The sequence below is a fragment of the Gossypium hirsutum genome, chromosome A02 (assembly GCF_007990345.1).
Source record: "Gossypium hirsutum isolate 1008001.06 chromosome A02, Gossypium_hirsutum_v2.1, whole genome shotgun sequence".
Lineage (NCBI taxonomy): Eukaryota > Viridiplantae > Streptophyta > Magnoliopsida > Malvales > Malvaceae > Gossypium > Gossypium hirsutum.
Genome location: NC_053425.1, coordinates 105,058,716 through 105,080,341, shown reverse-complemented (window position 1 = coordinate 105,080,341; position 21,626 = coordinate 105,058,716). Strand labels below are relative to the sequence as shown.

At 32.2% G+C, this 21,626-nt stretch overlaps 1 protein-coding gene across 1 annotated transcript; it reads right to left on the bottom strand.

Annotated features, from left to right (window-relative positions):
* Nucleotides 1-557: 557 nt before the first annotated feature.
* LOC107922649 (uncharacterized) lies at nt 558-3,367 on the bottom strand. Its single transcript, XM_041080042.1, has 4 exons — nt 2,723-3,367; nt 2,489-2,646; nt 866-914; nt 558-835 (listed from the first exon to the last, which is right to left on the bottom strand). The coding sequence occupies exons 1-4, from the start codon at nt 2,970-2,972 to the stop codon at nt 753-755; spliced, it is 540 nt and encodes a 179-aa protein (XP_040935976.1). The 5' UTR covers nt 2,973-3,367; the 3' UTR covers nt 558-752.
* Between the last annotated feature and the right edge of the window lie 18,259 nt (nt 3,368-21,626).

Below are 21,626 nucleotides of genomic sequence, written 5' to 3'. Positions count from 1 at the left end.
TTCATTATTAGTTCCATACTTTTCCACATCAAATAATCATAATATTTAAGTTATTCAAATTTGAAGATATATATATTCTCAATAGGAATATATTTAAAAAATTTTAATTATTATATCATATATCTATATTGAATATGTCTTAAATACAAATATTCCTTTTCCCTATAACAAGAAAAAGTTACTACTATTTAAAAAAAAAGTAACTACTACATGATGGTGTTTTTTTTCCCACACTTTTTATATAATTTTGCTTTTGGTCCTTCTACATACTTTTGATTACATTCTTGAATTTAAAAACTTAGAATTATATATAATCTTAGATTGAGCATTGAACTATGGAGAAATTTGAAATATTAAGGTTTTTTTTATTTATTTTTTATTTAAGATCATTGTTTGATTATAATATTGGATTATTGAGTTTAGAGTTAAATTGAATCGAACCTTTAAATGAAAGATAGAACTCTTTTCACATTATTTCTTTATCCACAAGATTCAATTATTAATCTCTAAAGTTTTAGAAATTTTCAACATTGAAATATAAAAATTCTTAAAGAAAATTAACCTTAAAAATTTAGAAAATTGATCATTACATATTATAATCTTCTAAATGTCCAAATGATTTTACATCTAACACAAACTCTATCCATCTAGGAGAAAAAAAAAAGAGATAATAACTTGATTATATATATATAGTTGTTTGCAATTTTATTGGGTGGGGGAAGAGAATGACAGCATGCAAATGGCACTGCGTTTCAAATTCCAATCTCTGCAATGCTCTGCAAGGCTGGCCTCCATTGCCCACCACCGCCATGATGTCTGCCTATGTACCTACTGCCACCGCCCCCACCACCACCACCACCACCACCACCACCACCACCACCACTGGTTCCAACCCTATTAACTTCCTGCTCCACCTATGAAAAGATTCAAAAAAACACAACAACAAAGGACAAAAGCAATGGCACCCATAAGACAATGACAATTCCATGAAAAGTTTGTGTAATAAGTCAATTTTGAAACCATATTTTTTCCATGACATTTGAATCCTATTCATTGACCTTATCCATTCATTTCGGAGTTTGGAATTTAAATTACGACCATAGGGAGAAGACAAGATATTGTTGGACTAGAATTCTTATGGACAATTTATGTGTCTAATTAAGCTTTTGATGAAAGGCACACCCGTGCACACATTCCCCAGTAAATGCATACAAACAAAGTATATGGTCATTTCATGTTAACAATATATTATTTTAAAAAAATTTCCACCCCACTAATAAAAAAGCTCTAGCTTTTTCATAAAGTATAAATTTCATAATCAATAAGAATATTGTCATTTGTCTCTTTATATATAAGTAGACATCATAAAATCTAGCATAAGAATGCATGATGAATGGTGATCATTGTTGTAACTTCACATTCAAAACTAACCCTAAATCATTCATTTCATATAATCTAAAAACACACTGGTAAAGTCAGAATGTTTTTTGGGACCGAAATTAAATTGTAATTTTAACTATAGTAAAAAATATAATTTTTAAAGGATTAAATCAAAATTTTATCATTTTTATGGGGACAAAGCTTTACTAATTTAAAATTTTAAAAATTGTAAAGGGCCAAAATGAAAAATTTTCCTTTTTAAGTTGGTTCTAACTCATAGCTTCTCTCCAACACATAAATAAGATGAAAATGCGCTTCAGCGCATTTAAACTTATATCCTCATGCATTGACAATAGTACTCGCGACAATCGAACTAAGAGTCAATCGAAAAAAAAAACTTTTTTTTATTTTATATATTGACCAATGACTCATATAACACTTCAACATTAAAAAGGTAGAAGAAAAGGGTGCCAAATTCCACAAAAACAATTGGTTGAAGAAGAATTTAAATTAATTTGTTTTCAAAGAGCAAATATACCTTGAGAGATCTATCATTTAAACAAAGTTTCAGGTTCTTCTAATTCTTCTTTTTTCTTTTTTTCAAATGATAACATTTTTTAACTTATCAAACCCACAACCAGAAAGAGATAGAAAAAAGGCAAAAGAAATTAAAAAGTAGTATACAAAATTACAAGCCCTTTTGCAGTTGAAGATTTTCCTTTCCCACTTTTTTTGTTATCTTCAAAACTTTTTTCAGAATCATAAAAGATTTACTTTTTTTTTCTGCATTGAAATCATAAGCCCTGAATTATCATCCCCTCTCTGCAAATGGCTACAATATTCGAGACCCCAAATTAATATTATTCATTTCAGTTTCTGACAATTTTTTTCTGATAATTCACACATGAAACTTGTAAGATTAGTCCATTCTTATAAACATAGGAAAAGTATTGTATAATGGATTAAGAATTCATTCAATCAGGTATATATGGTACGTAAAAATAATTATAATCAGTTAGGTTACTTTTTATCTAAGTAAAGAGAGTAAAATATAATTAAAATTCGACACAATGTTTTGAGGGTACGAGGTTTATCAAATTAAATTTACCTTAACACCACTGCAATTCCCAGATTCAGAACCAAGTTTAGTTCTTGGCAAATCCTTTTTCTTCTTCTTCAACTCCATTCCAAGCCCAAGTCCTCCATTTTCTTTCAACAATTTCCCCAATTTCACACACTTTTTTGCAGCAAATTCTTTCAAAACATCTGCCAATATATCAAAGCAAATAAGAAAAGATTCCATAGCAGACGTAAAGAGATCATGTAATAAAAATTTTTTTACCTTCAAAGCTGACGAGCCTATAAACTTGACCGATCAACAGAGTATCATCAGGTTTCAACAGCTTAAGCTGTTTCACCGGCGTACCATTTTCATTCTTCATCGTCGGTGAAGTCACCACAAGGGCAACGTAATGACCTGGATTCGACCCCATGATTTCATTTGCACTAACGGACCAATAAATCCTCTCGATCTTGTTCCCTGGGTGTTGAATCACCACGGTGGCTGCTTCAGCTGCTTGACAGTTTCCCATATACGATATATATATAAAAAAATTCACAGTCAAAAACTTAAAAAAAGAAAAACGAAAACGTATTTGTGTTATCGTTAAAAAAGAACCCAAAGAGGAGTTTTACGCCATGGGAGAGAAGGGGGATGGCTTGAAGGAGAAACAATGGTTGTGGTGGTAGTTTAGGAAAATGATGGGAAATTAAAGGCAATGGTGAGTTGTGAGGGGTCTTTGGCAGCATATATATATCTATATATATTATATCAGTAAGGGATTTGCAAAAGTACTGACGATGATGATGAAAACAAAGTGAAGAAGCGTAAATGCGAAAACAGTGGGGGAGTCTTGTAATCTTATACTTTTATAATTTTTTTTCCGGTAGATGTTGACCCAATTACATGTTTAGACAAAATGAAATTAATTGTATCCATGTCTTTTGAAAGTGTTATGGTCTAATACGTTGAAAACAAAAGCAATGGGTGTTTGTCATGCGTAAATTGATATTTTTTATTTTTTTAGATTATTTTAAGTTTATAATGTGTGGGTATATTTCTATTTTTAATTTGTTATTCTTTATATTAAGTTTATTGTAATTTTAATTTAAATTCCATTAAAAAAATAATACAGGTTGCATTTAGTGATAAAGGAGTTCAATATCCTTTAAAAAAATTTTAGATTCAAGTCTTATAAATAAAGAAAATAGCATAGGAGTGTTTTGCCCTTCGTTTAGGACCTAACTTGACTTGAATTTGGATTTCCATAGGATCTAATGTGACTATTGTATATTGAAGGGTATCGGTTCAAAATAAAAAAGTCTTTGTATAATTATGCTTTTGATACTTCTATTATGCTCAAATTTGAAATTTAATTTTTATACTATAATTTGGTATAACTTAATCTTTTACTTGTATAAAATGATTAGTTAATCCAAATAGTTAGTGTCGTTAATTATTCTGATACTATGGGTCTTCTTAAAAACACCTCTTCTAATACAAAAAAATTATGTCAAATTGTTAATGTTATAAGTTAGAAATAATATTTTTTTTAAAAAGGGCTTAATACATTATTTCATACCTGAGTTTCATACTTTTTTCTAATGGGGTATTTATGTTATTTTTTGGTATAATCTAGTACTTGTATTTGACAAATTTTATATATTTTGGTACCCAAAAGTAATAATGTTAACTATTTAGTGTTTAATTCGGGTTTTAGGGTCAATTTGATGAAAGTTAATTGCTAATATCATTAGATTTAAAATTTTCATAATTTTGTTAATAAAATAAATTTAGTATTAATTGTAAATTTGTTTAATTTAATTTTCATCAAATCAACTCTAAAAATCAGATTAAAACACAATAAAGTTAACACTGGTACATTTGAGTTTCAAAATATATAACTTTTGTCAAATATAAGTACTAGATTGGAAAAAAAAATACCATTCAAGGATCAAATTATGTAATAAACCTTTAAAAAATTCACGTTAGTATTTTAACTGAAATAATTAAAGAAACACCTTTAAAAGTGTTAAATTCACGTGACAAATAATTAGTATGTTGTTATAGCAGTCAAAATCTTGGCAGACAAATGAGACTACTATAAAGAGAATTGATTGTAAAAATATATCAACGTTGAATACTCATTCATATAATAAGGATCATAAACATATACACTTACTCCAATTTTAATTTAAATTATCATAATTATAAAATTTAAAATATTTATATTTTTTTACTTTTTAATAATATTATTTATGACACGTTACAAAATTTTTAATGATTTTTAATAATTTCATATAATATATTTTAATTAATATAGGAGAGAAAAAATAGCTATATAAAACGTGTCGGATTTTAAATAATTTCGTTTCTGGCCATCCATTTATGAAGTAGGGGGCAAATGCAATACAAAGGGGAGACGTGTTAAAGGTGCAAAGGCCACCTGGGTAACCTCTAACAGAAGTGGGGATATTGCATTATTACTTTACCAATTGAATGAGAATTATCGTCAGCTGATGCAATAAGCTTCGTTGCTTTGCCTTGCTGCTGTTTTAAATGGGAATGGACCAAGCCATTGGTCCCACTTTCACACACAAACCCTAAACCTATATGACTATTGGCTGATGAGTAATGATACATGTACTGAATAGTAAGAAATTTGAGGGTAAAGTTTCGGATTTGAATATTATGCATGATTGAAAATGATATTGTACGAGCTTTATCTTTTGTTTAGGACTTTGATTTATCTAAATTTTAGATTTCGTCGAGGTGTAGGAGTGAAGTTAGAAATTTTTTTTAGGATAATTGAGATTAAATTACATATATTTATGAGAGCTGAAATATAATTTTAATCTTGAATTGGCTTATATCTTTATGGTATTCAAAATGATTAAATTAAAATTCTAACATATTCAAAAGACCAAACTATAAATTTGAGAGTCAAAAACAACAATCTTCCATTTTAAAGGAGTTAAAACTTTTACCAACTTCTGTCACTTTACCCTGACTATTAAACAACAAGCTTTTTGTCGATAAAATTATGAAGTTTTAGAAAAATATATTTATTATAAAGATTTTACCTTATTACTATTTCATAGGTCCTTATTGACATTGGTGACGAGGGCTGAAAGGGACCTTAGCCTCCTTAAAAAAAAAAAATTTTCATTTAAGCCGATTGTTTAAAATGGTGAAATTATAATTTAATTTCGAATCTTAAAAAGATCTTTTTAATTTCGCGGTGTTTTTTCATGCGCTTTGCATGATTTTTAATAAGTAATAATCATAAGGCATGAAAACATAATTGTTTTAGAATATTTTGATACAATTCAACATCTCATGATTTAGTGATACATTGAATCATTGATAAAAATAATCATTTGCTGATAAGTTGATTAATTAGTACCATGATTTGTTGGCATATATACATAAAGTAAATCTACGCATTATGGTTATATATTTTTATTAATAAGGAAACACATGTAACTATTATATATATCTGCAATTTATTAAATAATATTATCTTTTTAAAGATATTTAGCATTTTTTGTTATTATAATCATAGCTGTCCAGAAAATTAATTACACTAATCTTGGCTTGTGAAAAAAAAATGGAAAATTAATTTTTTTAGAAATTATTTGATTCTAAAATTTAGATTTTATAAATAAAATTAACAAGTCATGAAATCCATAAAGTAATATTTAAATATAAAAATTTCTTTTAAAACAGTTGTAATATGTATTTTTTTTTTGTTATACCTTCCTTATATCGTTTTTTGTTGAACCATTAATTTATAATTAAAAGAAAACTAGACAAAAATCGATCTTGTAGCCTTGCTAAGAGATTAGCCTCAAGCTTGCATTGCCAAAGAATCACGTCACATAAGGAGGCTCGCACAATCCCAAAAAGATGTATAAGGAAGAATTCCTACCATCATTTGTAAATCCATCGCCCTCAAGCTTGATGATACCTATCTGATCATTTCATAGTCTTTTCATGTCGATTCCAACAATATCCTTAAATTGATAATTCGTCACTCTACCTTATGCACCTATGAGATAGAGTGTTTTGAGAATTTGGACTCATGCCAAATTAGTCTCCTTCTATAAATATCCCATCATTACTTCAACTTCCTGTACTGTATAACTTAATTATTATAATATTTTTAATCATTTATATAATTAAGTAAATTTATTACCAAACATATTAAAAAATTGTTTTGGGCAACTTTTTTTTAATCTTGGGCACCATTTGTTTCAGTAAAATGATTTTTAGAAAATAATTTATTTATTTTTTGAAAAAATTAATTTTTTCTAGTGTTTGGATGAATTTGTGTAAAATATTTTCTGTTGTTTGGTGGATTTCTTGAAAATATTTCATAAAAGTTATTTTCAGTAAAACAAACATACAATTGAGATTTATGATAAGTAGTGAATTGATTACAAAGTGATGTTAAGGTAAAATTATAGTAAATAGTGAATCTTCATGATGTTAAGGATTAAATTGTAAATTTTGTGAAATTTATAATTGAAACAAGAAAAGTGATATGCATGAAATTTTTTTATGTGAAATAAGATATTATAATAAAATATTTTATTAAAGTGCTTAAATGGTGAAAAATAAATTACATGGAAAAATGGACTAAATTAAAAAATGTACAAAAGTTTAAGTGTGAAACAATTTAATATGTGAATAAGGAAATTATGATAAAAGTTTAATGAATGTGTTATGAGATGATGAAATATGCATAAAGTATTGTAAATGTGAAATTGTGAAAAAATATGAAATTTTTATGATGATAAGGACTAAATTGTTAAACTTGAGAAAATATGTGGATAAAATGATAGAAGCAAAATACATAGAAATTTGATATGTGAAACAAGATATTGAGATAAATTATTCTATTAAAGTGTAACAAGAAAGAAATTTGATTTAATATGATTAGTTAGTGAATATTAAACTTTAATGACAAAAATGGACTAAATTGGAAAGTTATGAAAGTTTATAAGAAAATATTTGATAAGTAAAGAATGTAATAGAGATTGTAATATCCTAGTATTTTAAACTAACGTTCGAGTCAAGTATGGAGATGTTACAGTGAATAAATAGATAATTTTACGTTGTCTAAAAAACTTTTTAAGTTGACCATCCTATTTTATATGAAATAAATATAGAAAAAATTAAAAATATTTTCCATAATACATTTATTTACATTATTTTCACCTCATTTAAGAACTTTAAATGTTTTACCTTCTCATCCTCTTCCCTTTTGGGGAATCAAATCTTTAATGATTCTTACACCATAATAAGTTAAAACTTAAAAGACACTCCAGCATATATTGGTCTTGTAAGTTTCTTCCCTCTCTTTTTCTCTCATTCTCTTTTTCAATTGAAAATTTGAAATTGTGAATTTTACCAACTAATTATTTTATGTTGCTAATAATATTATTCCATCATTTTCTTACTCCTTTAAATTTTCTTCAAAGATATGATTTGATCCGATAAAATTATTATCAAAATTCACGTTTGTTTTTGATATTTTTGGAACTTTAAGTGAAATAATAAATTGGTCTCTTTTAAAAAAAATTATAAAATGTAATACAATAAAAACTGAAAATTTGTTAGGGCCTTAAGAGATGAAGCATTTATAGTGACAAATTGAAAGCTCTAGACATTTAATAAATTTATTTCGGTTTGAAATTTATTTCTTATATTAAAAGTTGAAAAAATATTTTTTTGGGCTCCTTTCAACCTTGAACTCTGAGCAGCTATACTCTCAAATAACTTCCAAAGTCAAGCCTGTTAAAATCTTTATATTAAAATCCAAATTACAATTTACATCATTTACTCGATCGGTTCAATTTAATTCAAATAACCATAACACAATTCAACCTAATTCAAATAATCATGAAACAATTCAATCTAATTCAAATAAACATCAAAATTAGTTGGGTGAAAAGTGAATTGATTTCTGGAAGGTAGAAGACTCCAAATTCAAGTAGCTGCCCACCGGTCCGATTAGCCGCCGTCGCATAAATAATTAATGGCCAATGCACCGTCGCCACCTCTCCTCCATTAAAACTATTATACGTTTTCAAAGACAAATCACGTAATGAGATTCACTATACAAACACTAAGCTATTTTGTATTCAATTTTCTATTCACCAACCAACTTTCGTCAACTAGAAATTATTCATTTTTTCTTTAAGCTGGAGTTACTAACTTTGTAATGTCTGCATATATATACAATTATTTAAATTAGTGATTAAGTGATATTATATATATTATTTAAATTCTTTATTAAGTTAGTGTTACTAGTTTTTTTTTATATTTATTTTATACTTTTCAGGTTTATTTTTCAATTTATGTTTGAGGTTTGAGGTTCATGGTTATCTTTTTAAACAATGAAATCTCATTCGAATCCCGTTCTCCTCTTGAGAGTGCAATATGTCTTACTACTGCATCCAACACTTGTTAGTAAGTGACAATTACTAGTTAACTTGAAATCAATTCAGTTAGAAAAAAAATAGAGATAACCAAGTTAATTTTATAATTAGTTCAGTATAGGATGGATTTATAATTTAAGGGTAAATATACATTTTGGCACTTGAACTTGGTTTCAAGGTTTAAATTGATATCTAAAGTCTCTTTTTTTCCCAATTAGGTACTTGAAATTGGTTTTAAAGTTCAATTTGGTGCCTAAAGTTTATTTGGTCCAATTAGGCATCTGAACTTGACTTTTTGATCCAAATTAGCACTTACAGTAAATGACTTACTTGATTTGAATTATGAAACCAAATTCAGGCACTAATTTGAACTAAAAGTCAAGTAAAGGTACCTAATTGGATTAAAAAGAGTTAGGTACCAAATGGAACCTTACGGCCAAGTTTATGCACCTAATTCGACCAAAAAAATCTTAGGTACCAATTTGAACCTTGAAACCAAGTTCAGGTGCAAAAATGTATATTTACCCATAAATTAATAATTGTTAAATATTTTGTAACAAAATTCACAAAGAGTTAGCCTCAAATTGTTAAACTTAGGCCTACTAGAAAAAGTAGTCCATTATTTTCAGGCCCAAACTGAACCTCCTACATATCTTAATTCATTCAATCATCTTTTCAAATATTTGTTGGGTTAATTACACCCAAAGCCTTCAACTATGGCTCAAATTTTAAATTAGTATTTAAATTTTAAAATGTTATAATTGAATCTTAAAATATCAGTATTGTATCAATTAAGTATTTCTACAAACCTAGCCATCAGTGTGAGGGTTGAATGTTATCTCGAATATGATAACGAACATTTTTAAAATATGTGGATCAAAATTAAACACATTTGTACCTATTACATAGATAGCTTAAATTTTGACGTGTTAAAAAAAAGACATAGCCCTTCTAAATTTTATTAATAATTTTTTTCTTTTAGACATCGGATCAAAATTATCCTTGCAATAGGCATTCATATATTTAAAAATTAATTTACTTATTTCGAGAACTCAATGAAAACATTTTAAATTTCATGAATTAAATTAAAATCTAGTTCCTAGTTTAGAGATACTGAGTGCAACTAAATCATTTTATTTAACTATGTTTTAATCTTTTCTTCACAATAGTCCATAGTTGAGTTGTTTATGGATAATTTGTGACATTCTCTTTGATTTTCGATTAAGTAGTCTCTTGAAAACATGTTTAAAGAGATAATATTGTGAAGTTGATTTGATTTGAATTGATAAGTATTTGAAATTTAATCTTAAACTAATAAGGTTGGCTTTAAGTGTCGTCAAGATTTAATTTTGAAAACAAGTTTGGAGAGAGTTTATGCAAGAGTATTCGAGAGTTGATCTATTTTTTTTGAATAATCTTATTATATGTTTTGATCATATCTATTTTTTGTAACACAATACCTAGAACTACTCATAGCCCCTCCCAATCCATAAATAGGAGGATAATGCACTTCAGTACATTCGAATTCACGTCCTCTTGCGTTGGCAATAATGTCCATACTTATCGAGTTAAGATTCAATCGGCTATTCGAGAGTTAATCTCGAATGAATGATTTTGGTTTAAGGGTTTTCTAAACTTGATAGAAAGAGTTTTACCTTCTTTGTATTGATAGAAAGGGATTTAAGAGAGTTTTGATCTAAAAGTTTTTGAGATTTGATATTAGATTAATGATTCTACTTCAAAAGCCATCTAAACTTGATATTGAAAATGGCTTTAACCTTTTTTCTATCAATTGGACAAAATCAGAGAGTAACTTTTTCCAAAATTGATGCGACTTAATTTTGAAAATGAATTTCATCTCTTTTTGTGGGTCGAACTACTTTTTTTCAAAATTGATGCGACTTAATCTTGAAACTGAATTTAGTTTCTTTTTGTGGGTTCAACCAAATCAGAAAACATCTTTCATCAGATCTGATACAATTTGAAAAAATTCTAATATTCAAAATCTTATTTTCAGGCTTCAGTTTTCGAATTTCTCTAACTTCTAAACTTGTAATATTTTTATACTGCCCTAAATCAAAGTAAAAAAAAAAGGGAAAATAAACTTCTTTTAGAGTATAAATTCTTCAATTAATCAATTTACAAAAATCAATCTCTTCTATTTATTATTTATTTAATATTAATTTAATTAATTAAAAATAAAATAATAATTTAATATTACCACTTACTTAATTTGATTTAATTAACAATAATATATTTTTGTTATTTATTTTTAATTAATTTAAATTTATTAGAAAAACAATACACGATGTCGAAACCGTTTTTTGAAACGGAGTCGACTTTGGTTTTGAAAATGAAAAACGAAAATTGGGAGTCGCCACCAATCTTTTTTGTTTAAGTGTGATCGGATCACCTCGTAATTCGATTGTTTTAATAAAATATTTTGTTTTACTAAAACAACATTTTTGGTCTACGAAATTCGGGAAAAAAGGTTCAGGAGTTGATTACGTACGAGGAAGGATTAGCACCCTCGTAACGCCCAAAATTGGTACATAATTGATTAATTAATGTCTTAATGTCGTAATTTAAAAGGGTTTTAAGATACAATCCTTTTAATAATGTTTGAATAACTCGAAGTGGATACAGAGATTCTCTTATTCCGAAAAAATGAAATATCATATCCAGCACATTAGGATAAGATATTTCAAACCTTCGATACCAAGGTTATCTCATGACTTTTGAAACTCATGCATTAAAAGTTTTTTTGAAAGGATATTCGGTTATTCGGTCAAACGATAAATCAAAACCCAGCACGTCAGGGTACGATTTCTTGAATTTCCAAACACGAAATATTGCTTTATTTTTTTATTGAAGAAAACGTGAACAGAATTTTAAAAAGATATTTGATTATTTGGCTAAACAGAAAATCGAAACCCAGGACGTTAGGGCACGATTTCCCGAATTCCCAAACATCAATCATTGCCTCTATTTTAAAGTTTAGAAAACGTGGACGAAATTTTAAAGGAAAATTTGATTATTTAGACAAACAAAAGATCAAAACCTAGCACGTTAGGGCGCAATCCCTCGAATTTCTAAACATCAATCATCGCCTTTATTTTAAAGTTTAGAAAATGCAGACGAAATTTTAAAGTGAAATTTGATTATTTAGACAAACGAAAGATCGAAACCCAGTACGTTAGGGCACGATCCCTCGAATTTCTAAACATCAAACATCGCCTTTGTTTTATAAAGTCGACTCAAAATACATTAATTTGACTTGAAATAAAATGGAATCATTAATTTTGGATCAATAAGTTGAAAATTACAATGCGACAATCGCGAATGAGAGACGAAATTACAAACATGGAACAATATACATGGATACGGTACTATACAAATGAGTGACAATAGTATGAAAATAAAAAAGAGCAAATTAAGATACATACAATAGTAATAAACTCACATCATACATTATGCAAATACTATCATTAATACTTGAAGACTAATGAATTAAAAGACAATTTTAAAAGACAATTTTAAAAGAAATACCAAATAAATTAACACGAATAAAAATTGACAAATTTTAAAATAAATAAAGAATGAATGATACGAGAGTAGGGAAATTTGAAATCATCAACATCAGCAACAAATTTCATGTGGAGATTTTGAAAACAAATAATAAGTGTGAACATTTAAAATAGATAAAAAGAAGAAATAAAAAAGATAATAAATTGAATAGTGATACATGAATGAATTTTAAAATGAATATTAGACAAGTATAAAATCAAAACACATAATATACGAAACAATTTAAAGACATGTAATGTATAGAAAAATTTAAACTAAATAATAAAACTATTTAAAAATAAATAATATATAAAGACAAATTTAAGATAAGCAATATAAATATAAAGCAATTTAAGGAAAATAGCATGAACAATTTTAAATAACATGTAATAAAGCAGTTTGCAATAAATTATATAAGTGCAATTTAGAATAAACATATATGGGACAATTTAATATATAATACTTGAAACAAATTAAAATAAATAAGCAGTTTATAGTAAAATAATGTATAAAAGGTGAAACTAAAAGGTTAATGATGGAATTGCAAATTGGGATAAAATAGGAGATGAATTTAAAAAGTAAAATTCAATAAAACATGGATTAGGACCTTGATGAGCACGTGAATAACATGGGAGGACCAGATGGGTAATAACCCCGTCCCCCAAAACGCGTAGTTTTATCAGGGACCAATATAACATAATAAAGAAATCATAGGGGCGAATTTGAAAAAAGTAAAAAGACTGAGATAAGGACCGCATTAAAAACCACCTCAGAAGCAGAAGGACTGATGGCGCAAATAGACCCTCAGTCCAAAAACACGTGGATCCTAGGCAGTTTCGGGTTGGATCTCGGGTCGAGGTGTTAAACGACGCCGTTTTGGGCGTCTAATGCTTGCCCCAAAACGACGTCGTACCAGGGGGCCCTTAAAAGTCAATTTTTTTTAAAAAAACTCCATTTCTTTCGTGTTTTAGAAAAAAAAAAAGGGAAAGGGGGTTTATCTCTCTGGGTATTAGCCCAGAATCCGACCAAGGGGTCCGGTAGGTCTCCGCCATGGCCCCGCTGTAGACGAAGGCCAGAGGAGCCCAAAATCTGCTCTTTTGACCCCTTTTTTGAAACCACTTCGAATGAGTCACCCTCCATCTACAAAGATAAAAAGAAGCGAAAGAAAGAGAGCCCCTAAAGACTCGATTCCTTTAAGAAACCGTCATGACTGAACCCCAAACTGAGCCCTAAGGGCTCCAGGTTTTCGACGCCGGAGAGAAAATCGAACCAGAACGGCTTGGTGAGTTTTGTTTTTTGCTTTATTTTCCTTACAAATGAAAACAAAAATATTAGAGGAAATAATCACTTTTTTTTTCAATATTCTCTGTTTTGATTGATATCTATGCGTGTGTGTAATCTTACAACATTTAGTTTCTGGGCTTAAATAGCCGAAAAATACACTCGATTTAATATTATAGCTATTGCCTATGCCTTTGCTGTTTTCTTGCTTCGTTTCTGCTCTATTTTCGCCTTTTTGCTCTGTTGTTTTGCTTTGTTTCCTTTTTTTGTTTTCTTTTGCAGTGCACAATGGGTCAACGGGGCCATAAGTGGCCGTTTTGGTGCAACGTTGCAGGCAAAGCCGAACCTTGGGCAGTGTGCGTGCCGAGGGCGCACATGGATGGGGTACGACGCGAAGGTGATTCAGAAACCCTAGGGTTTCTGAATTGTTTTAGGCCATTGGGCCTATAGGAATTGGGTTAGGGGTTTGAGTTTGATATGGGTTTGTGGTCTTAAGTTGTAATAAGGACTATTAACAAGTGTTTTGTATGTGACTATTTAGCTCGGGCCAAAATTGGGTCTTACAGCTGCCCTTCTTCGTTCGTTGTTGTGTAACGAGAACGAAGCAAAGACTATAAAATGGGCAATTTTGCTTGGCCCTGTTGAGTCTCGACTTCTTTTGGCGCTTCTTTTCTTCAAGTATCTTCAATATGCTCTACTGCAACTCCAAAGGTACAAGATTTGTGATTTGTATCTTTAATCTATTCCATTGCAACTTCAGGGAAATAAGATCCACTATCTTCAGTCTACTCTACTGCAACTTCAGGGAGATAAGACTTGTAACTTCTACTTGCCCCACTGCAACCTCAGAGGGATTAGGTTTGCGACCTGTAGCTTCAATCTGTCCCACTGCGACTTTAGTGAGATAAGATTCACTATCTTCCATCTGTCCCACAGTGACTTCAGGGAGATAAGACTTATAACTTCAACCTGCTCCACTGCAACCTCAGGGAGATAAGACTTGTAACTTCCACTTGCCCCACTGTAACCTCAGGGAGATAAGAATTGTAACTTCCACTTGCCCCACTGCAACCTCAGAGGGATTAGGTTTGCGACCTGTAGCTTCAATCTGTCCCACTGCGACTTTAGTGAGATAAGATTCGCTGTCTTCAATCTGTCCCACTGCGACTTCAGGGAGATAAGACTTATAACTTCAACTTGCTCCACTGCAACTTTAGGGAGATAAGATTCACTATCTTCAGTCTGCTCCACTGTAACCTTAGGGAGATAAGACTTGTAACTTCCACTTGCCCTACAGCAACCTCAGAAAGATTAGGTTTGTGACTTGTAGCTTCAATCTGCTCCACTGCAACTTCAGGGAGATAAGATTCGCTGTCTTCAATCTGCTCTACTGCAACTTCAGGGAGATAAGACTTGTAACTTTAACCTGCTCCACTGCAACTTTAGGGAGATAAGGTTAGTGGCTTCGATCTGCCCCACTACAACTTCAGGGAGATAAGTTTTGCTGTCTTCAATCTGCTCTACTGCAACTTTAGGGAGATAAGATTTGTAACTTCAACCTACTCCACTGCAACTTCAGGGAGATAAGGTTAGTGGCTTCGATCTGCTCCACTGCAACTTTAGGGAGATAAGATTCGCCATCTTTAATCTGCTCCACTGCAACTTCAGGGAGATAAGACTTGTAACTTCTACTTGCCCCACACAAGCTCAGAGAGATTAGGTTTGTGACTTGTAGCTTCAATCTGCCCCACTGCAACTTCAGGGAGATAAGATTCGCTGTCTTCAATCTCTTCACTTCACTGCAACTTCAGGGAAATAAGACTTGTAACTTCAACCTATGCTTATGCCAAATGATTAGGATGCTATGATCGAAATGAATTAAATGCTCCAAACTAGATGTGTATGACTGATGTTTGTATGAATGCAAAATGTCATTTTTAACACTTAATTCGATATTACTTGTTGTTCATCGAGGTTTTATCAATGACATATTATTTGGTTTTTTCTTCAGTTGGTATCTCTGGCAGAAAGCCCAAAAAATAAACATAATTTGGGGCTATTCTTTCCGATGTTTCCAACCTTGGAATTTGGGTTAGTTTTAATTAATTGGTCCCGTTTCAGGTTCTTGCACTATTTAGAAGGGTCTCAAAGTAATATGCAGAACTCCTTTTTTGAATATCGTTAGTCCATTAATCATCATTTCAATGAAATATGCTTGAAAAAGATTATCGCAATGGACAAGATGGAATTTTATTGAAGGCAAAGCTCGAAATGAATAAAATAATCAAGATAGCAAGTTTGCTAAGATACAAAATGGATAAAATGAAAATGGGTGCCCCAGATATCGTAGCATGAGCTTCTCTGCACAGAACTTCTTGAGGACCTTTTGAACTTGATATGTGTTTAGAAGACCAAGAGTACTTTGTTGATACCTCAAGATGTCACATCCCTCCTTCTTGTTAATTCAGAGAAGACAAGACTACCACATGCCCTATCTTTGATCAAAATTTGAATCGCCCATTCTTGGGTTTTCAACTCAAAGCTCCTTTGGTCTCAAAGCGTCATTTTGCAGGTTTTCGCCTTGACCTCTCCGACAATTTTTTTTTGTCTCAAAGCGCCCTTAAGGGTTTTCGCCTTGGCCTCTCCCTCTTTAGGTGAAATAATTTTTGACGGAATCCGAGTTTACAGAATTGGGTAAGTTTTTACCATTCATTTCGGCTAGAATCAATGCTCTTCCAGAAAAGGCTTTCTTCACCACATAAGGTCCTTTCCAGTTTGGCATCTATTTCCCTCTGAAATCTTTTTGTATGGGAAGGATCTTTTTCAAAACCAGGTCCCCTTCATGGAATTCTCTGGAGCTCACCTTTTTATCATAGGCTCATATCATCCACTTTTGGTACATTTGTCCATGACGAATAGCTCGTAGCCTCTTTTCTTCAATCAAGTTCAACTGATCATATCGAGATTGGATCCACTCTACTTCATCTAATTTTATCTCTGAAAACATTCAAAGGGACAAGATCTCAACTTCGATAGGCAAAATCACTTCTATTCCGTAGACCAAAGAGAAAGATGTTGCCCCGGTAGAAGTTCTGACTGATGTTCGGTAGGCGTAGAGGGCGAATGGTAATTTCTCATGCCTGTCTTTATAAGTCTCAGTTATTTTTCCCACAATATTCTTGATGTTCTTATTGGCCGCTTCCACCGCACCATTCATTTTTGGATGATATGGTGACGAGTTATGGTGTTTGATCTTGAATTGGCTACAGATCTCCTCTATCGTGCTGTTGTTCAAGTTTAGTGCATTGTCTGATATGATCCTCTCAGGCATCCCATATTGACATATGATCTCTTTCTTTAAGAACTTGCTGACAGCCGATTTCGTGACGTTGACGTAAGAAGTGGTCTCTACGCAGTTGGTGAAGTAATCGATAACCACAAAGATGAATTGGTGCCCGTTAGATGCTTTTGACGAGATCGGCCCAATGACATCCATGCCCCATATAGAAAAAGGCCATGGAGAAGTCATGACATGAAGAGGTGAAGGCGGTACATGAATCTTATCTCCATAAATTTGGCATTTATGGCAGTTCTTGGCATAGTTGATGCAATCCCCCTCCATAGTAGACCAACAATATCCGAATCTCATGATTTGTCTGGCCATTATGAAACCATTAGCATGTGTTCTGCAGACACCCTCATAGACCTCTTCCAAGATTTGCTTAGCCTCGATAGCGTCCACACATCTTAAGAGCACCTAATCCTTCCTTCTTTTATATAGGATTTCTCCATCCAAGACATAGTCACTGGCTAGCCTTCTTAATGTCCTTTTATCATTCTCTGTCGCTTGGTCTGGGTATTCATGATTCCTCACATATCGTAATATGTCTTGATACCAAGGGTGATCGTCATTTTCTTCCTCTTCTTCGATGTTGTAACAATGAGTCGGAGTCTCATTGATACTCATCTGGATAGGTTTCATATCCTCTTATTTGTTTACTTTGATCATAGAAGCTAAAGTTGCCAAGGCGTCAGCCATCTGGTTTTCATCTCGTGGGAGGTAGCGAAACGTGATATCTTATGTCTCCCATTCACCTTTGAACTGATAGATCACTAATGTAGAATCCCCATATACATCTAGCACATTGATTTTACGTTCAATGGCCGCACGGATACCCATAATGCATGCTTCATACTCTACCATTTTTTTCGTGAAATCAAAATCCAATTTACTAGTAAAGGGATAATGATCTCTATTTGGGGATACCAAAACTGCCCCGATTCTATTACCCATAGCATTTGAGGCTCCGTCAAAATTCAGTCTCCAAGGATGATCTTCTTGAGAGTCTTCTTCAGTGGTTGCAACATACATTAGATCTTCCTTTGTCAAATCAAAGCTTAAAGATTCATAATCTTCTAGAGCCCTACTGGCTAAAAAATCTGCTATTACATTCCCTTTTATAGCCTTCTGGTTTACGTAGACTATGTCAAACTCAGAAAGTAAAATTTGCCAACGAGCCATTCTTCCATTCAAAGCATTTGACTCCATCATATACTTCAGAGGGTCTAATTTTGAGATGAGCCAAGTTGTGTGGTACAACATGTACTGTCTCAGTCTACGAGTTGTCCAAATCAAAGCACAACACAATTTCTCGATCGGCGAATATCTTGTCTCATATTCAGTGAATTTCTTACTGAGATAATATATCGCTTTCTCTTTTCTTTCTGACTCGTCATGTTGGCCTAACACGCATCCCATGGAGTTTTCAAACACTGCCAAATACAGTATCAGTGGCTTATCTGGGCAAGCTGGCATTAGCACTGGGGCATTGGACAAGTAATGGTTGACCTTATCGAAAGTTCTCTAGCACTCCTCATCCCATACACCTGAGTTGTGTTTCCTAAGGAGACAGAATATCGGGTCACATTTCTCCGTTAATTGTGAAATGAACCGGCGATGTAATTTAGTCTTCCTAGGAAACCTCAAACTTCTTTTTGAGTGCGTGGTGGAGGTAATTCTTATATGGCCTTGACTTTATCTGGGTGAATCTCAATCCCCTTTTCACTAGCTACGAATCCTAACAGCTTTCCTGACTTGGCCCCGAAGCTACATTTTGCGGGATTGAGCTTTAGCTGGAATTTTTTTAATCTTAAAAACAGTTTCTTCAAGACTTGTACGTGCTCCTTTTCTGTTCTGGATTTCTGATCGCGTGATTTCGTGATAGGTTTTAAATATTTATAATTACTTATTCTTGAACTAACTATTATCGCGATGTAGGCAAGTGTACCTATCGAATAGTAGTATAGTTTTAGCAAGACCAGATTGTCGAACCCAAAGGAACTAAAAGTACTAGTAGTGACTGTCTTTTTATTATCTAGCCTAAGAATAATGGGGTTTTGTTTTAATTAACTAATTATCTAAACTAAGAACTCACAGAGAAAAGAATTGGGGAATTGCTTTTGGAAAATCGATTGAATGAAGATAATACCTAAGGAAAAATCCACCTAGACTGTACTTGTTATTCTGGCTCCGAATCAGACGAATTATTCATTTAACTTGTTCCGTAGAGATCTCTATGTTATGTTATTATCCCTATTCAATGACTAATAATGTCTAATCCCTAGATTGAATAACCGAGACTTTTCTCTAATTAACACTCCAGGGTTGCATTAACTCGATCTATGGATCCCCTTATTAGGTTTCACCCTAATCCGGTAAAATCTTGTCACCCTATGTCTAGGCGCGCAATCAACTCATCTTAATTATGATAAATGTACTCTTAGGTAGGGTCTATTTCTCCTCTAAATGAGAGCTTATCTTGAATCAGTATCTTGGGATATCAAAACAAGAATTAAGAACACATAATTATGAACAAGTTAAATATTTATCATACAATTTAGAAAATAATAACAAGATTCGTCTTAGTTTTCATCCCCCTTAGGTATTTATGGGATTTAGTTCATAACTAAATAAGAAAACATCTTATAATAATAAAGAATACAAAACATAAAAAAAAACCCAAAACTCCTAAAGGGGAATTGAGGAGAGATCTTCAGTCTTGATGATAAATCCGGGTTCTAAGATGAATCAATCGGCTTTCTTGGAGTAATTCCTTACTCCCTATTCTGTGTATCCCTTTTCTCCTCTTCTAGGGTGTATTTATAGGCTTTGGAATGCCTAGAAGCCCTCAAAATTAGCCTTTTTTCGAATTGGACTCAACTTGGGCTCGGCAGGGACACGTCCGTGGCACACGCCCATGTTCGATTACTTCAGGCCGTGTTCGAGCCTGCCAAATTGACACGGTCGTGTGGTCTACCCGTGTGAGGAGGTCCAGGCCGTGTTGATTTCATACTTTCGCCTATTATCTCTGTTTTTGGCCCGTTTCTCGTTCCTTTCGCTCTCCTATGCTCTTCTAAGTATAAAACATGAAATTAAAGCATTAGAAGCATTGAATTCACCAATTCTAATGGAAAATCATCCATAAAATGCGTTAAACATGGGGTAAAAATATGTATAAATTACAGTTTATCAATTTCGCAATCATATCGTTGACATAAACTTTGATCTCCTTGTGCATCATATCATGGAACAGAGTTACCATGGCTCTTTGATATGTTGCTTCTACTTTTTCAGTTCGAATGGAATCACCTTATAACAAAACATCCCCCACATGGTCACGAATGTAGTCTTTTCCATATCTTCAGGATGCATCTTTATCTGGTTGTATCCCGAGAAGCCATCCATGAAGGAGAAAAGTGAGTAACCTGCCGTGTTATCCACTAAGGTATCAATGTGAGGCAAAGGGAAATTGTCTTTTGGGCTGGCCTTGTTCAAATCCCGATAGTCCATACACATTCGTACTTTCCCGCCTTTCTTAGAAACGGGGACTATATTGACTACCCACTCTGAGTACTTAACCACTTGTAAGAAACCGGCATCGAATTGTTTCTTGACCTCTTCTTTTATCTTCAACAGAACATCAGGTCTCATCCTTCGGAGTTTCTGTTGAACTGGCTTGCACTCTTCCTTTATGGGGAGTCAGTGTACCACGATATCAGTATTCAACCCGAGCATGTCTTGATATGACCATGCAAAGACATCATTGAATTCTTGTAGTAACTCGATGAGGTCTCGCTTTGTCTTTGCAGCGATACAAGCTCCAATCTTTACCTCTTTTCATTCTCCTAAGCTTACAATTTCTGCTGACTCCTTGTAAGGTAGGATTGTTTTCTCATCTTATTCTACCATCTTTAACAAATCAGGAGATAGGTTACAGTTTTGGTCATCTTCAAAATCTCGAGAATCCTCTGTACATATATCTTGCTCAAAAGGAGACTCTGAGTCAGTAGCAGCATTACTCATATCATTGATATCTGGAGACATGTTATAGGGATGAAGAGAAGTCCAAAGAACAAAAGAATCTAAGAATATTTATTGGTGGTATGATTATGAATGAAATGGAAAGAATAAAAGAATATTTGCTCAAGATGATACGCAAAGATGTATTTTTTATTGAAATAACGATATTGGATAAGAGCCTATTTCACAAAAGGATTCTTATTGCCCCTAGGCTTAGAGCAATAAGCTTGTTTTGGACATTACTCTGAATTAATTTTAAAAGTTACAGGGATCTCCTTCGCGGTCCAATTGTTCAAAACGCTCTCCAGCATGTATGGGCAAATGTCTAATTGATCATCTTCTCTTGTTTCTTTTTCAGATATGGCGTTAATGCTCAAGTTTTCCAACATTTCTTCGAAAGACCCTTTCCCTGGTGATCTTTCTTCAGAGTAAATAGTCCCTCCCGACACGAATGTTCTAGATATATGAGGAAAGGTCATTGGTTCCCATTTAACCTCCTCCTCGCTTAAATGCGCTCTTATATTTTCTTGTT

Bases quoted from the DNA above. Each gene is read 5' to 3' on its own strand.
- LOC107922649 (XM_041080042.1), bottom strand. From the start codon at position 2,972: ATGGGAAACTGTCAAGCAGCTGAAGCAGCCACCGTGGTGATTCAACAC. The intron at 2,647-2,722 runs GTAAAAAAATTT...ATATATTGGCAG, and splicing joins TAGGCTCGTCAGCTTTGAAG to ATGTTTTGAAAGAATTTGCT. The intron at 836-865 runs GTGGTGGTGGTG...GTGGGGGCGGTG, and splicing joins CAGTGGTGGTGGTGGTGGTG to GCAGTAGGTACATAGGCAGA.